General features: G+C 40.9%; 3 protein-coding genes across 4 annotated transcripts; 2 read left to right on the top strand and 1 right to left on the bottom strand.

The window, feature by feature from the left end:
* Positions 1 to 744: 744 nt before the first annotated feature.
* LOC310804528 (uncharacterized protein) lies at positions 745 to 4,452 on the top strand. Of its 2 annotated transcripts, none has more exons than XM_083669794.1 (4): positions 745 to 983; positions 2,007 to 2,336; positions 2,609 to 2,687; positions 3,155 to 4,452. In XM_083669794.1, exons 2-3 carry the CDS (start codon positions 2,071 to 2,073, stop codon positions 2,658 to 2,660), a joined length of 318 nt encoding a protein of 105 aa, XP_083525920.1. In that variant the 5' UTR covers positions 745 to 983; positions 2,007 to 2,070; the 3' UTR covers positions 2,661 to 2,687; positions 3,155 to 4,452. The 2 variants fall into 2 exon arrangements, with proteins under 2 accessions (XP_083525920.1, XP_083525921.1); XM_083669795.1 differs by lacking the exon at positions 745 to 983 and adding an exon at positions 1,219 to 1,292.
* Positions 4,453 to 5,217: 765 nt separating this feature from the next.
* Positions 5,218 to 7,183, bottom strand: LOC310804503 (claudin-23-like). The gene is made up of 2 exons (XM_083669769.1): positions 6,103 to 7,183; positions 5,218 to 6,031 (listed from the first exon to the last, which is right to left on the bottom strand). The coding sequence occupies exon 1, from the start codon at positions 7,099 to 7,101 to the stop codon at positions 6,289 to 6,291; it is 813 nt and encodes a 270-aa protein (XP_083525895.1). The 5' UTR covers positions 7,102 to 7,183; the 3' UTR covers positions 5,218 to 6,031; positions 6,103 to 6,288.
* Positions 7,184 to 10,225: 3,042 nt separating this feature from the next.
* parm1 (prostate androgen-regulated mucin-like protein 1) lies at positions 10,226 to 14,047 on the top strand. Its single transcript, XM_083669830.1, has 3 exons — positions 10,226 to 10,820; positions 12,385 to 12,463; positions 13,029 to 14,047. Exons 1-3 carry the CDS (start codon positions 10,574 to 10,576, stop codon positions 13,108 to 13,110), a joined length of 408 nt encoding a protein of 135 aa, XP_083525956.1. The 5' UTR covers positions 10,226 to 10,573; the 3' UTR covers positions 13,111 to 14,047.
* The last annotated feature ends 2,161 nt before the right edge of the window (positions 14,048 to 16,208 follow it).

A 16,208-nucleotide genomic window follows, 5' to 3' on the forward strand; every position in this document is an offset into this window, starting at 1 on the left:
CTCCAATCTAATCCATCTACGGATTTCTCTCCTAGGAATTGCTGACCACTGTTGACAGAATGTCTGTGACCTGAACACTTACTGGAGAGCCCTCCTCCTTTTCTTCATTGAAATAAATACGACTTATCTGAAACCTGCCGGTGTGGTTTATTCTCTCAAACAAACATCATGCGTAGATTTGCATCAGACAGTCTTATACTGTAGTGTTCAACAAACAGAATTAGCCAATGGCTCTTGTGTTCTCATGTCAGTCAATACCCTATTGTAAAGCAATATCAAGTTCCAGACTAGAGGAAAGCTGATGTTTTTATCTTATTTTCCACTTTTACTGAAGTGGGTATTACAGTGTGTTTCTGTTTACATGCACACAGTTTGTGCCACAGGCCTACTTTAGGATCTTTGGTTATCAGGGCCTACCATCTAGGTACATTGTTCCATAAAAGTCTTGTCTGGTCTTGTCGCATTGCTGTGTTTTCAACATGCCCCAAAGCCCCTTCCTCATTCGCACCCCCACCAGTCTGACTGAGTGGCTAATTGCACAGCAGTTCACAGCAGTTTAACACTGAACGTGGGTGGGAGGGGTACCCTTTCTCAATTGTCCATTTACACCCAATTTAACCTTTTTTCTCTTTCACAGAAACAGTTTTATTTGTATTGTCCTTGCTGCTGTAGTGCTTGTTTTGAAAGTTCCCCCTCGTTTCATTCTCGGTACAGTTATCAAAGTCCTGCTCAGAGAGAGTGTGTGACTCAAGTAGGTGAACAGGGAGGGGTGTTGACCTGATTCTTCCTGTTTGGAGGTATTCAAACTCAAAGGGCTTGGCTTCTCTCCTTCCTGTTCCCATCTTTTGTTTCCTGATTTAAGGGAAGTCTTTTTTTCTCTCCTTCTCACACAACACCTTCAACAGCTTCTATTTTACGGACAGGTAACCCAAACACAAAATCTCGGAATTCACTTCAAAACAGCCTCAACATTCGACAAACTGGTGAGTAAGTACATGCTTGGGAGTATGTTGGTATGTAAAGCCACGTTTACCTTCCCAACCTGGGCGTATGTTTTTGACCTGAATCAATTGTTGAAAGAGGTGAAACCTGCTGGACCAGATAGCTAGCCTGCCTCCAAGCCGTGCCAGAATATTATTTTAATCACGCCTGGTCTAATTGTAAGACTTGACTATCTACTGGTGGCAATGAAATGTAATCGGTGAGAAGTGATTTGAAAACTGGATGAGCTCACTGATCGGAGCTGATGCAGTTGAAACAAACCCCATTCTGTGTGGAAACCCCTCATGAGTGTCTGTATACTTGAGCCCTGGCATATGCTGCTTATACTGTTCATACTGCATTCTATTTATTCTGCTTATAATGTTACTGCTAATACATATACTGCTACACTGCACTACTTATACTGCACTACCTGTATATATTGTTCACACTGCACTTTTCTGCTTTTTTGCACTTCTGGTTAGACGCTAACTGCATTTCGTTGTCTCTGTACTTGTACTCTGCACAATGACAAAGTTGAATCTGATCTTACACTCTATCCTTCCTCTGGTGATTTTAAAGGTTACTGTTTGCAGTGAAGAGCACTAGATTGGTTAGGGTAGATGGTAAACTTTTTTGTAAAATTTGGAGAGTTAAAGGGGCAGTTGGTAAGGACATTGGTAGATAAATTTTTGGACATGAATGATACAGTACATAGCCATTGATTCTTGAAGAATGCAACTTATTAATGCCTCGAGCTTGGTTACATTTTCTTATCCATCAGAACCTAAAATATAAGCTTGTTTTACTCCGTTGTTTGTAAACAATGTAATTGTAAACAAACACTGTATAGTTTCAAAACATGGTTAACTATAATTTTGATCTCCTTGCATCCCTAGCGCTGTATTTAATTTTGTGGTAACATTTCTCCAGCTGCAAATCAAATGGGGCCAAAATAAAGTTCTAAGAGAGCAATCTTTATTGTTATCACTGATGCAAAAATGACATTTTAATGTGTATTTCAGTGTTTGGGCCCCATCCCTCTGTCATCCACCCGCCCTCCGGTGTAAACTTAAGATCCTCTAAGTAATGGCCCTCACCACCACTCTGCCTGGCAGTCTGGACCAGCCATCCTGCGGTGACACACAGTGTAGTGGCCATGGGCTGTGTGTGATGTTGGGCAAAGACACGGTCTGCGAGTGTATACTGGGCTACCGGGGCCAGTCCTGTCACGAGAGCGTCAACGAGGCGGTCAGCGTGCCACTCACACTGGGCGTCCTGGGATTCATCTGCGGTGTCATCATCGCTGCCTTTGTCTTCGCATTCATCAGACAGAGAGTACATGCCCAGAGGAGGTAACCTTAACAATATCTAGAATTCATGACAATTTCTTAATTCATATTCTGTAGAATACAACTTTATTGTCCATGTCGTGTGGAAAATTGCCTTTGGCTTCACATGACATTTAAAAAAACCCTCACTTAATAAACATGAGGTCATTGTGATGTGTTAGGGGCCAAAAATCAACCCTTCCCAAGATCTTGTCTTCCAGGTCGGTCCAAATCACAGTCGCACTGCACAGAATATTGACCCCGACTTGATGTTTCATTTGGCCATTTGTTTACAGGAAAGCATGTGCTTCTGCAAAGGAGGCAAACCTGGATGGAGCCTGTGTTTAGGGCAGATGGATCCCCACCGTACTCCAGGTAGGACATTGTATCCAGTTACATTGTCATGTGATACACCGCATAAATGTGCATGTCATGCTTACAAGCCACTAGGAACTAGACTGTTATTCTAGTCAAAACATTTTCCTTAAAGGTAGACAGTCAATATGCCGAAGAGGGGTGACTTCCAGCAGAGATGACTAGCGTAAACCAAGACCTTTCCCTCAGCGAACTTTTTGTCACTGCAATCGCACTGCACTCCCAAGCTTATGTGCTAATGTAATTGCTAGCAAGTGAAGAGGCTTGCTAGAGGTGAATCTGAAACATCTCTGAAGTCATCCAACTTCCAGTGGTAATGTCATAGTCTACCTGTAATGTGCAAAACTGGGAAAGGTTGTAGAAGTCATTTAAAAGGTTTGTTGTATCTTGTCTGGTCTGTAATTTGGTCTCTTTCTCTCCCCCCCCCCCCCCCACACACACACACAAACAAACACTTTACTCCTCAGAACAACATCCGTCCGTCCGTGGATCTCATCATTCTCAGAAGATGCCTTTACCCTTTATTGGATAAACTGTTACATCATGCAGCGTTTTTGATGTCATGACTGAATGTGTGCGGTTTGCGTTCTGGAAGATCAAGAAGATCTTCCAGCAATATGTTTTTCTCTGAGACTTGTTTGTGCCATTCTGCTTCAGTTGCTTAACAAATGACAGGAATTTCAACTGTGCTTTTCTTTCCTCATTGAAACCATTGGCTGCTGGTTTATGAGGTTTGAAAATAAACACTAGCTTATTTAGGCTGTAGCAAAACTGGTTTGGCCTCATAGTATTTAAATGACATGTTTTGGCCTAGTGTGGTTTAGCAGCTCAATGCCAGATCAAAAAAGCAAAGTTGTAGCGATGGCTGTTGTAGACTGATATTTATTTTTCCTGTGAAGTATGAAAACAAGATGCCAACTAATTGTGAAACAAAGATTGATTTTGATATGAATGCAAAGCTTCTCAAAATTCTCTCAATCTCTCTTGATTCTTGTCACTTTGGTCATTAAAGTCACAAGACTTCTCTCATCTTTAGAAAAAAACCATGACAAGTTCCTTAGCTAGTATGTGGCGGAAACCTTCAGTGTTCAATGCAAAACATTTTAAGTGAAACTCTAATGGCGGTATTCATGGGATTTATTACCAATGGCATTATTCCTTAGAGAAACACTGTGAACAAGAAGGTTTTCTTAATTTTCATCTCTTTGGCTCTTTTTGTAAAACTGCAGGTGTGATGGACTGAAATGCTGCTTTCGCTAATTTGTATGATCAACCTCCCCCTTGTTTTTAGTCAGATTTCTCTTCCATTGAGGATCACATTGGAAAGTAGTGTTGTAAAAATACTTCTGTGTTTATCCTCTGGAATTTGTATGTATTTTTAAATTGTGCAATTATTTGTTTACTGAAATAAAATCTGCTCCATGTTTTAGAACTGTAGCCCCACAAGTATTGTAATTTAGTTGTCAAGATGTTTAATGTTTCATTGAAATTAGTTTGACAGTTTTGATGTTTGTATCCATGCCCAGTGTGTAATTGATTCCTATGCAAATCAAAGACCCTATAAAAACAAAGATATTAATTCCAAAATTACATGAACTATTATCCTTGCTTTAAGATGGACTCAATTCAACTTATTGAGTGATTTTGTTGATGACATTTTTGCTTTTTAGCTAATTTTAAGAGCGTCATAGCAAAGGGTCTGAATACTGATGTACATGACGTATTTCTGTATTTCAATTTTAATACATTTACTGACATTTCTAAACCTGTTTTCGCGTTCATTCTGGGGTATTGTGTGTGTGGATTGCAAATTCTTTTAATTTAATCCATTTTAAATTGAGTCTATAACACAACAAAATGTGGAAAAAGTGAAGGGGTCTGAATACTTCCTGAAGGCACTGTAAGTGTACAACCAATGATGCTGCCATCAGTTACAAAACTAATTCCTTGATTCTCCGTGACCTGTCTCCCGAGACCACCACTTAATGCATTGGTGGAGAATATCAGAAGTTCCTCCCACGGACCTTCTCCTCCAATGAGTTGAAGTGCCGGTGAGGAAAGAGGATCCAAGGAATCCAGGAAGGACTTAAGATTTGGCTGTGGATTTATCTCTATTTTAGGTTACTTGAGGTCTGAAACCAAAACCTACATTTTGGGGTGAATGCTAACTTTAACATATATCGTATTGTAGGTCCACCTTCAGATTGCCTATACCAACAAGTGGGCTGTGGAGACCAGTTTTGGGTATGATTTTAAAGGCACAATCTGGCACAACCATTGTTCAATGGTTATTTCAGTTAGTTCATGACACATACACATTAATTCTTGAAGGCTAAATAAACTGGGTACAACTTTCTTACCTTATAACAGAAGTATATGGTTGGTCATTGTTTATTTACAAACTATGCATTTCTAAATAAACAATTTAGCTTTAAAATATGAAATGCTGATATGTGCTGGCTGGAGGGGTGCTCAGCCGAGTGAGTGAGTATAGATGTATGAAGAAAACAGGTCCTGGATGGCAACTTGATCCCTTCAATTATGTTTTATTTGCTGACACGTTTCGGAGCAAGCGACTTCATCAAAGCATAATGCCACAAGACAACAACACAGTACATACAACACAGTACATGCATGCATACATACACAGCACTCATGACTAGTGGTTAGTCCTTGCATCCAGAGCTCTGTGTATGTGGTCACATTTCCCCACCCCATCTCTTAACTTTATGCCAAAACAAGTGACAGGCAAGCCCTTGGGCTGAAAAAACTAAAAGGGTTGCACCTATAGACTTGAGCTACCCTCTGATGTTGAGGATGTCCTCTTGTCCACTCTTCTACCAGGAATACCAGGGTTGGAACCCCGCCAGTCACACAGGAAGCAACCACAATGCAAGCTAATGCTGTTTCACAGTGAGGTGTATAGGGATAAAAGACGAAACCACATATGATGCTATTATTCAAAAAAAAAAAAATAACCCACTGAATTGAAAGATTTACCCCCAGCGCTTACTTCCACTACTACTGTACGACTGACCGGAATTGACAGGTGTAAGCTCCCACAGTCTCCACAAGGACATAACAGCTGTTTGTAAATATAGTTGGTATTTTAATACAATTTCTCATTACAATTTCTCAAATACATTTGGTTCAGGGCCTAAACATTTGAATTAGATCTGATTTACAACATTGTCTTTCCTGGGCCTGAATAATATAAAGTGCGTGACCGGCTGATCGTTGATCTGTTTAAAAGTATGGCAACAATATTTAATGCCAAGCATACCGATCCTAGAATAAGAGAGAGAGATACACTTATGATCGACCTACAGAAAAAAAGAAAAGACCTAAAAAAAGAAAAAGGTCACACTCACTGTTGTGTATCAAAAGCATAGAAACAGGTAGGATGAGATGGGACATATGCAGGTCAAACGGAGATATTTACAAATGATTACAAACATTTTAAATCTCTCACATATGGAACAAGTTAGTACAAAAAAAGGTTTTCAATGTTAATACAAAAAATGGCATTTCCTTCATTTCGGATGGTGTTTTTTTTGTTTTGTTTTTGTTTTTATCAAAGGTCTCACATTCACAATTGTCCTCACAAATCAGCGTCGTATGGTCTACCGCTGTAAGACGTGTTGACTGTCCGGGCACCAGTGCTCTTTGCACGAGGAAAATCAACGTCGTCTTCCATCGAATCTTTGGAGTATGGGACGCTGCTTGCGCTGCTTTTGCTCCGGTTGATGCTCGGCACGTCGATGCGCCGTGTAGGAGGCCTGGTGTGATTGAAGTGTGTGGAGTCAGAGACTTGTATCTCTCCACGGTTCTTCCCGCCACAGCAACGGCAAATCCCAATGAACATGACGAAGCCGGCGAGCACCTCAAAAATTCCCCCAATGTAACCAAGTACAATGGAGTAGCCAACGCGAATATCCGTGCTTGTCGCTGGGATGTCTTCCAATATATGAGTGTACCACGAAATTGGGATAAGCGTCATGACACCCGACAAAAAAATCAGCAGACCTCCCAGACCGGCGACTATCCAGTTCGGGCGGTCCGTCCAACACCTGGTTCCGGGGGTAGCAACGGCCAGTCCGATGAGTGTCACAATCAGAGACGCCACCATCAGCCCCTGTGCGATTCCAATAATCTGGTTGTCGAAGTAAACCTCGTCTTCTTGGTTGCAAGTGATTTCTCGGGATGATTCAAATGACCTGCATATGTCCCATATGCCTTGTTGTAGGACCAAGTCTGTAGTCTCACCTGGAATGTTGTTGATTGTTCTCCAATTCGGGGACACTGTCGCTGTCAGATTCAAGATCCAACCGCAGGGGGAAAGAACCATTCCGAATATCAGGATGCCCGGGGTGCGCAACGATGTGCGCATCCACTCCACAGCTTGATTTGGCATGGCTGCTGAATTTCCGCTGTCAATTTTCGTATGTGATGCAGTTGTAATCCTCTGTCTAAGTGAAGATGCAAGCAATGAGTTCTGTCTTAAAAGCTTGTCTGACTGAAACTCTGTGGGGGTGGTACCTTGAGAGCGTGTTACCCAAAAAGGCTGGGTGTGGTGTTGCGGAGGCTTTGGAGTATGCACCTGTGAACTCTACCTGTCCAAGAGAAGTTTCGACTGCAATGCTTTCTGATGTAGATTTTTCGAACCTGACAACAACTCGATTTTTATGTGTGGTTTCATTTGAGTCATTAGAATATATCAATATTCGATACAATTGACGCTTTATTTTTTGTTTTACTTTATTTTACTTGACTCAATCATGTTCCGTGTATTTCGTAGTAAAATTATTTGACTAAATGACTGCCTCAAAACTGCCTGCCGACATGACTTGTGGAAATGTGTTGAAGAATGTCGCTCTACAGGAATTGACTGTCATGTCTTGTGCAAACATTGAAACTAAACAGAGGTCCTAGTGTACCTTCAACACACACACAACCAGGTTTTGTCATTGTTTTGTATGACTGAATGATGTTAATGTTTTATAAGGCACTCAAATGAAATAAAACATTTTCCTCAGGGGGGAAAATGGCAAGTGAAATGCAAATATTGTAATGCCAATTTTCAGTCAGTGCCCTTTTTGAAAAAGTGTTAAGCACAGTGTACCATTATATAGAAACAACAAGAATGACCAAGACTGTTTTCTTCTTTAGATGGAAAGACACAACGGCTGTTGTGCATGCTATTTTCGAGTAGGCTAACCGAAAGTTCAGTATAAGGGACGAGGAATGTGGACAAACCAGACAGCATGTCTTTTACATTTTTAAAAACATTCCAGTCTAGTTATGGTATTTAGACACTCCTGGTTTGGTAGAACCAGTTATATGACTTCATTGTGGACATTGAGATTTACATTTACCCTATTAAATATGAGGGGGACATTTGTGATTTTCCCCTGTCTCTTCTCAGTCAATACTGTTAGTCTACACCACAGCTTATTTTACAGAGCACAGACACTAAACTCCCCCCCCCCCTCCTCCTCCCTACAATCTCCGACAGTGCCTTCAGTAGGTATTCACCCCAACCTGACTTTAAAAATAGATTTAATTGAGATGTTTTGACACTGATCTACACAAAATACCCTGTAATGTCAAAGTGAATTAAATGAATTAAAAATTAAAAGCTGAAATGTCTTGAGTCTAAGTATTCACCCCCTTGGCTATGACACTCCTAAAATAATAAATGTGAAACAAGTTCCTTCAACAAGTCACTCGATAAATTGTCCTCCATCTGAGTGAAAGAATAATAGTTGAAGGATAATAGTTAATACTTTAACACACGTGAATGCTACTACTATTGGACCTATGCTACTTTTGCACTCTGACATGTGAACCAGTGAACTGTCGGCCTACGGCACCTCACACACTCATTGCACTCATGACTCTTGTCAGTGTGGCAATAAAATAATATTATACCCTGTATATGGATCTTGTACCAAAATGTGTTAAAGCAAACCACTAGTCCATGAGCAAATGGCGGGCCTCACGCATTTGAAATAATGCTCATGTAATAATTTACAGGGTTCAGACTGGAATGGAGATGGAACCAATTTCCTCACATTCACAGTGTAAGCACATGCACCATGAGATTCTAAATATCATTTTGATTTGTTGGACCCAAATGCTCACTACACCGAGGCAACACTACTCTGTATCTAGAGAAGCGTCTTGTGCTTACACCTGAATTGCAAAATATGCATGGAGTCCTTGGATTTGGAGACTGTCCTCCAACTGCTACTAATGCAACATGTAGGCATGCACGGATTATAAAAATGCTCTGCGTGTTTTTATTTAAATGTTATGTCGCCTCACAGAATTATAAGAACAGTATTTCATTGTGATATCTGGGTGTAGCCTTCTACCACTTTGTGCATATGTATCCTTTTTATATACACATTGTATTGATTTAACATGACATCATACTTTGCTTGCACTATTCAAGGGAATATACTGAGGCCATGCATTGTCTGTTTTGACAATATATAATATTGTTTCTGCAGGGATGTGCCTCCCTCTAGCGGCTAATTTGGGTAACCACAACACTGTAGATGAGACGGAGGATCGAGTACAGCAAAGCGGGGAGCTTTGACAGGTGCATTAGGTTCGCTCAGTAGCCTACATGGTCGTAACTTAACATTTCTCGCCAACTTCTATTGAAGGCCCAATGTGTTATTAGACAGTTCAAAACATGCATTGGTTGTTTCAATTCCTGATCAACAATAACACACAACAAAGGACAATTCTAATTTTTAAAATGAAAATGATCGGAAAGATAATTGTCCAACAAGGTAACTATCTACTCAATGTAGACTCTGTTCACGCACTACCGTTAGATGTCGGCCACGGTCGGTGATTTATTTTGGTTAGCCTAGGGGTGTGTTTTCTTCCAGGGGGTCAGGCGAAAGAGCCATCAAGAGGCGGGACTTGAACATTTATTGTTCGCAACGAATCACCGTCTGCCCTCGACTTCAGTGTACTACTGTAACAACCTCAACTACCGCCGTTTGCGTTCTCAGAGAAATCTATCAAGCGCACGAAGATGTCGCATACGATTATTAAAGTCGGCACGTTTATTCTTCTGACAGGTATGTATAGCTTATTACCTCTAAAGACAGTTAGGCCTAAGGGAAATCAAAATTGACACTTGGCAGATTATCTTATCTGGGTGTTTCAAGACAGCATGTCTGTGATTGACGTTTGATATAACTTAAAGTTAACAACTAACACATAGGCTGCTAATATGAACCATGGATACACACACACACACACACACACACACACACACACACACACATATATTAATTATATCAATTATGTATTTATGTATTATATACATTGTCTCTATTGTACTTGCAGGGTTGTTGTACTGTGGAGTACAGGCCAGTGCAGCCCCGCAGCAAACAAAAGAATCATTGGCATCTCCATCACCATCACCATCACTATCATCATCCACCCCACACGCCTCTGCGACCTCTCCTTCTCCCTTCACAAGTGCCAGTGTGAACAGCTCTGAAGACACTGCTCCCTCAACAGCAACCAGCCTCCCATCAACAACTACAGTGGCATCTGTAAGTGACACGACTCTTGCCATCAGTCCTTCATCAACCTCTGTCTTCCCAACATCCTCATCCTCATCCTCTCCCCCGTCTTCTCCAACACCAACAACGGAGGGCATCAGTACATCAGACCAGAACACTGTGGCTCAATCCACCACCACCACCACCCAGGGAACAGCTGATCCTGGTGGGCCATCTACGGGTACACAACCTACCTCGCCCACCGTGAGTGGCACTACCCAGTCCATTGTGACGCCAACTGGTGTGGATACTACCACTGGAGTGGATGCGACTACGGGTACTGCCCAGTCCACAATGATACCAACCAGTGTGGATCAAGGCACCACTGGTGCTGGTCAATCGACTGTAACATCTTCCATTGTGAATGGAACTACTGGTAATGTCTCCTCTACATCGTCCCAGTCTCAAGCCTCAAGCTCAGCGGTACTGGTGACCTCCACAGGGGTGTCCTCAACAGCAGCACTAGACCAGACCTCCCCATCTAGTACAACTGCTCAATCTCCATCCAGTAACGGCAATGAGAAACAGGCTCTCAGTTCAGGTACATCATCATCATCATTGTTATTGGGCAGTTAAATTATGATTGAGAAATAATTTTGTTCTTTGAAAAACATACAGAAAACTATGTTGACTTTCACCTCGGGCAGAAAGAACTTTCATCACAAATGTGATTAGTAATAGTGAGTGTCTATGAATGTGAACATGTGAGCGTCTTTAAAATTGGACAGTTGTTAAGACATGCCATATCAAAGTCCACATTAGACTTGTATGTGTTGTTGATCATTAATCATATTCATTCTCAGCACAACAAGTTATTTGACCTCAGGATACATTATACAGAAGTTACAATAGATCACAGTAGATACAATATTTCACACACAGTGAAATTCATCAGCACACACAATTTCACTCATCAGCCAGTCCTGGTCCCTGACCAATGTCACTTAGTCAGCTGACTAAGGTCAGAGGGTAGTAAGACCTGGTGACCTGATTATTGGTCTGACTGATTTGACTGGTCATGGATCGAACTTGAGTATTGGTCTGACTGGTGACCCGTCATTCAGAATGTGTTGCTAATGTTTTCCAACTTTTATCAGGTAGAGTTTTATTGTTATCAGGTAGGGCTGTTTTATTGGGGGCAAGGAACAGTTATGACACTGTTTATTAGATGGAATGTTGGTTTAAAGTGAACAGAGAATGAGAGAGGGATGTAAACAGGGATGTTGGAAAAGTCACACTGTCCGGTGAGGATAGGTTCTATAATCTAGATCCACCTATTTTAACCTGAGAAGAGTGAAATAAGTAGCAGGCCTTATGCTTATCTGTCATGGAACTCTGACTCCATGTCCAGAGCTGTTTATACATGCCATGATTCATTGACTGAAAGTCTACACCCCATCAATGTGCTGCTCTATCTTAGACAAAGTAGGCCAGTTGCCAACTTTGACAGGGGGATAATTGTGGGAGGATCGCTTGTCAAAACAGGGTGAGTTCCAAGTCCACTTCACCCAGAGGTGTGCACCTCCCCTCATGCAACTTCAAAGCATCATGGCTTGAGATAATTTCCGCCATATTCCTTACACCAGTCCATTCCTTACAACAGTCTATGATGGATTTTTGCTGTAGATTGAAGACCCATCTCTTCAGGCTACATCTTAACTGTCCCTCCTAAAGACCTCTTCATCCCCACTACCCCCCTGTGCAAGTTTCTTTCCTGTAAATAAATAATAATAATAAAAAAACTGACTGATGGATAGATGATTCACTTACTTAGACAAATGTATTTGCTGTAAGTCACTTTGGATAAAGGCGTCTGCTAAATGTCTAAAATGTAAATGTTAATGATCGGGAGTGTGTGAGTGCACACTTCAGGAGAAGGGTAGAGAACCGGAAGGCAACCCCGGTTTAACAAGTGATCATCCCTCAATCATCCCCCCCATTAGTTTGGCAGCAATTGGTCCAGTGGTTTCAACACAGATATCGAGCATTTGTAATAAAGAGCGTTGTTCTATATCTTACTGAGGGCTTGAGAAGAAACTGGTGAGGCCCTCAGGGACTCACTAACTACTGAGATTAACCACTTTTATTCTGTGTCCTTTCCTCAGCGAGTGTCGCAGCCATCGTATGTGTGTTTATTATCATTGTCCTCCTGCTGTTTGGAGGAGCCTATTACTTCAAACTGAGGTGAGTAGAGCCATTGGAGGTAGTTGTAGAAAACGTTATTATCCCTTATGGGGAAACTGGTTTTGCAGTGGATCACAAGACACACCAAGAGACATTGACCCACAAGACACAATCCACACAATATACAAAACATTTAGTCAGTTATGAAGTGCAATGGTATAAAGTGCAGTGCAGTGGTGGTCCTTATTTTTGTGTGATTTTGAAGAGATATAGCAGCAGGGATGAATGACTTCCCCTGTTTGTTTTGCTCCGGGGGGGCAGAGAAACCTCTCCCTAAGGGTAAAAGTTTGAACTCTGTGAACAGGGGGTGTTCAGGGTCCTTTAGGATGTTATCCACTTTCTTTAGGGTCCTTTACTCATATAGTGGTGTCCAGACTGTCTGTGGAGCTCCAATGATCTTGCGACAGATGTTGGAGATCCTTTCTAGTCTGTTTTGGTTGGTATTAGGGTGCTTCAATTTTTAAAGACATTAGTGCAATGGTAAAACTCCTTATGCATCTGTATAATGACAACCAATCTTTTTTTTTTCTTTCTCTCTAACCCTCCCTCTCTCTCTCTATCCCAGGCGTGTGTCCTACGGACGTCTTCTGGATGACAGTGACTATGGATCAGTGGGAAACTTCCGCAACCCCATGTATGAGCAGTAAGGCCTCTGGGCCTGCCGTTTCTCTCTAAGGACTTCTCGAATTGTCCAACACATTCCACGTAATGGTTGACCCCAACTCTGTCACACTCAATACTCAAGTTCAGACACTGTCCGTCAAGAGAAGAAACTCTAGCACCCTGGCATTCTTGCAATACTCTTGCAAATAATTTCCTGGATCACACAAACCAACACTTTTTCAATAGACCTTCATCAGCCCAAATGTTGGCTATTGTGATCCAGTAAATGATTGTTGAGTTTTGCAAGAATGCCAGTGTGTTGTATTTATTTTCCTGAACTATTTTGGTTTTTCCTCTTTGAACACCTGGAGAAGCCATAGGCATGCAAATATTCTCTTTTGAATTTCAGGCACAGTAACATGACAATCTACAGATAGTTATCACTTATATAAAGACAGTTTTGTCTGGCTTTGTGTAATTATTGATTATTATGTAAGGAATTGTATTGATACAACAATTGTTTGTGTTCCTTTTTAATTATATTGATACAAAGTTGTTTATGTTCCTTTTGACAGTCTTTTTTTGTCTTTTTATGAAACTCTCCTTGAGATGTCCATTGATGTGCATTTGTAATTTGATATATTTAAAACATATATTCAGTTGAGAATGATCATGGAATGGGTTGATGCACTGACCAGTGAAATGTATAGCAATATGGATCATTCATATCCTGTGATATTTTTTGCTTTTTGCTTAGACGTTGTGCAATAAATGTTAGTAGTGTAACTACCTGTGAGAATGTTTTGCTGGAAACATGGTCAGAGTCTGATTAAGCTTGTCTGGGTGACCTCAATATGATAACAAGACTCCTTTCCTGGAAGGCAAGCTGCATTTATGAGTATGATTCCTCAATTAATCATTTACAAGATTCTCCTGTTGATTCCTTGTATTCTCACTAAAACAAATAAAGAGTAACTACATTTGCCCTCTCCTTTTCAGAATGGCGTTATCAGTGGGGCGTAATACTATGTCTTGCTTCTTTGGCCCTCACCCACCCCTTTCTGACACTGAAGTTATTGAGGGTTCATTTTCCAGTAGGCAGAGAAACAAGCCTTTTCTCCCGTTGTCACAGTAATGACTGGTTGCTTGTAGCAGGATGCTGTGAAGCTGTTCCACAGCTTAGGTTGTTATTAGGAATCTTTAAATACACCATGCAGGCAGGCATGCCATGGGAGTGGGCCAGATACCAGCATCTGGACCAGCATCTGAGGGGCTAAGTATGCTGGGAAAGCAGGGCAATTTGTTTTGAGTCACCGGATGTTGTGTCAAACCTCAGATGATCTTTTTTTCGAGGGAAACAAAAACAAAGAACATACAAAGCGCTAGCTCGTGCAACCATTCTTTGCCTGTGTATGAACTAATGTCTTATAGGACTTTAAGGCAGCGGCAGTGTAATGGTTAATGCTCTGTTATATGTTAACACAGAGGAAAGCCTGGCTCTCAGTGAAATGAGTAATTGAGTTTGAGACTTATTCATCCTACCACACTTCCTGTTTGTGCATTTGTACTCATTTTTAACCCTGCTACAAAACCACATGAAACTACCGTTAATGTGTCAACGTGTCTCTACCAAACAGTACCATTTAAACAGCTTTCCTGTCTGCCTTGAGGTGAATAGTCCTGGATAAAATACAACATGTCAAGTACTTGAACGTATTTGAGGTGTGCTTAATTTAATTTGGTGTTTGCACTTTTATTCCAGTCTGTTGGTTCCATTGTACCAGGCAGCTCAAGTGTTTGTAATTATTTGATACATGTATTTTACACAGGTCTGGCCATGACCACTGACACATTATGACATACCCATAAAACTGATATATTTGAGAACTATATTTGTATGGATTACAACTATGAGGAGATTGGTAACACTTTACATTATGTTGCTCTGTGTAGTAAGACTGCTAATACTGCTTTGCATAGTGGTGGAGTTGAGTGGTTTTACAGTAGTTCCTCTAAGGAGACTGTTATTCTACTACTTTTACTGTATCACAGGTATAAGAGCAACTTCATGTTAAGTTAGGTTTATAAGGTTTAGGACATGTTTATGATAAGTTAAGGAGAGAACAGTAATGTTAACACAACCCTTACTGCTCCACAAACTGTCTCTTGTGTTGAGGAAACTCAACCCGCACAAACATGAAAGTCTAAATTGAATACTTGTGCAATAAACCTGAGCCACGAAACACAGGCATGAGAGGGCGCTCTTTAAGTTTCATTTTATCTTAAGACTCAGTTTAGGTTTCTACTTCAGAACGGAGGTGATGTTTCACCATGGCAAACATAAGAGATGGAGGAGAAAGAGGAGATGGTAGACGCCAACACTGAGCTTCACTAAAAACAGTCATATAAACCAGGGCTGGGGGTCAATTTGATTTCAATGTAGTCAATTCAGGAAGTGATTTGAATTTTAAATAGAGTTAAAATGGAAGAGAAAAAACCCCATCTATTTTTCAGTTTAGTGAGAAATAATGAAGTAAATAATTCAGTAAATGCTCTATTTGCAATCATGGCATTGTCATTTCAATTGTATTCCTGAATTGAAAATAATAATAATCCTGACCCTCATGTTCTCTGTCCACCTTCAGGAGTTCTGTTCCCCTTCAGTTATTCATTAAATTATGACTGATATCATTGTTCAATGTTTATTAAATGATTCAAGTGCAGTAAAATGTCAAGCATGAGTAGTGTGCAGTGGTGTGGTTTAGTGCTATGCTCTGTGGTGTGTTCACTGAGGCATGCTGCAGTGGGTAATCTGGGTATCAGTCACACACACACACACACACACACACACACACACACACACACACACACACACACACACACACACACACACTGAGAAGGAAATTAAACTATAGTGGATCGATCTGTCCTTGCTTAGCTTGCTTCTTTCTGCTTCATTGAAATGTTTGCAGTACAAATGGGGTGTAGATCACTCATACTTCGTTCCGTTAAGAGAAAATGTTGATTATGCTATCGGAGAGAACTGCTATAGTTATGAAACTGAGAGTTTGGGAAAAGAAGGCACATGAATAGAGCTTAACTCAACCACTGCTCTGATGACAGACTGATGACAGACATACAT

This window comes from Argentina silus (assembly GCF_951799395.1).
Source record: "Argentina silus genome assembly, chromosome: 5".
Lineage (NCBI taxonomy): Eukaryota > Metazoa > Chordata > Actinopteri > Argentiniformes > Argentinidae > Argentina > Argentina silus.

Excerpts from the sequence above, each read along its gene's own strand:
- parm1 (XM_083669830.1), top strand. The coding sequence starts at position 10,574 with ATGATACCAACCAGTGTGGATCAAGGCACCACTGGTGCTGGTCAATCG. Across the intron at positions 10,821-12,384 it reads GAAACAGGCTCTCAGTTCAG|CGAGTGTCGCAGCCATCGTA; the intron begins GTACATCATCAT and ends TCCTTTCCTCAG. Across the intron at positions 12,464-13,028 it reads GCCTATTACTTCAAACTGAG|GCGTGTGTCCTACGGACGTC; the intron begins GTGAGTAGAGCC and ends TCTCTATCCCAG.
- LOC310804503 (XM_083669769.1), bottom strand. The coding sequence starts at position 7,101 with ATGCCAAATCAAGCTGTGGAGTGGATGCGCACATCGTTGCGCACCCCG.
- LOC310804528 (XM_083669794.1), top strand. The coding sequence starts at position 2,071 with ATGGCCCTCACCACCACTCTGCCTGGCAGTCTGGACCAGCCATCCTGC. Across the intron at positions 2,337-2,608 it reads AGAGTACATGCCCAGAGGAG|GAAAGCATGTGCTTCTGCAA; the intron begins GTAACCTTAACA and ends ATTTGTTTACAG.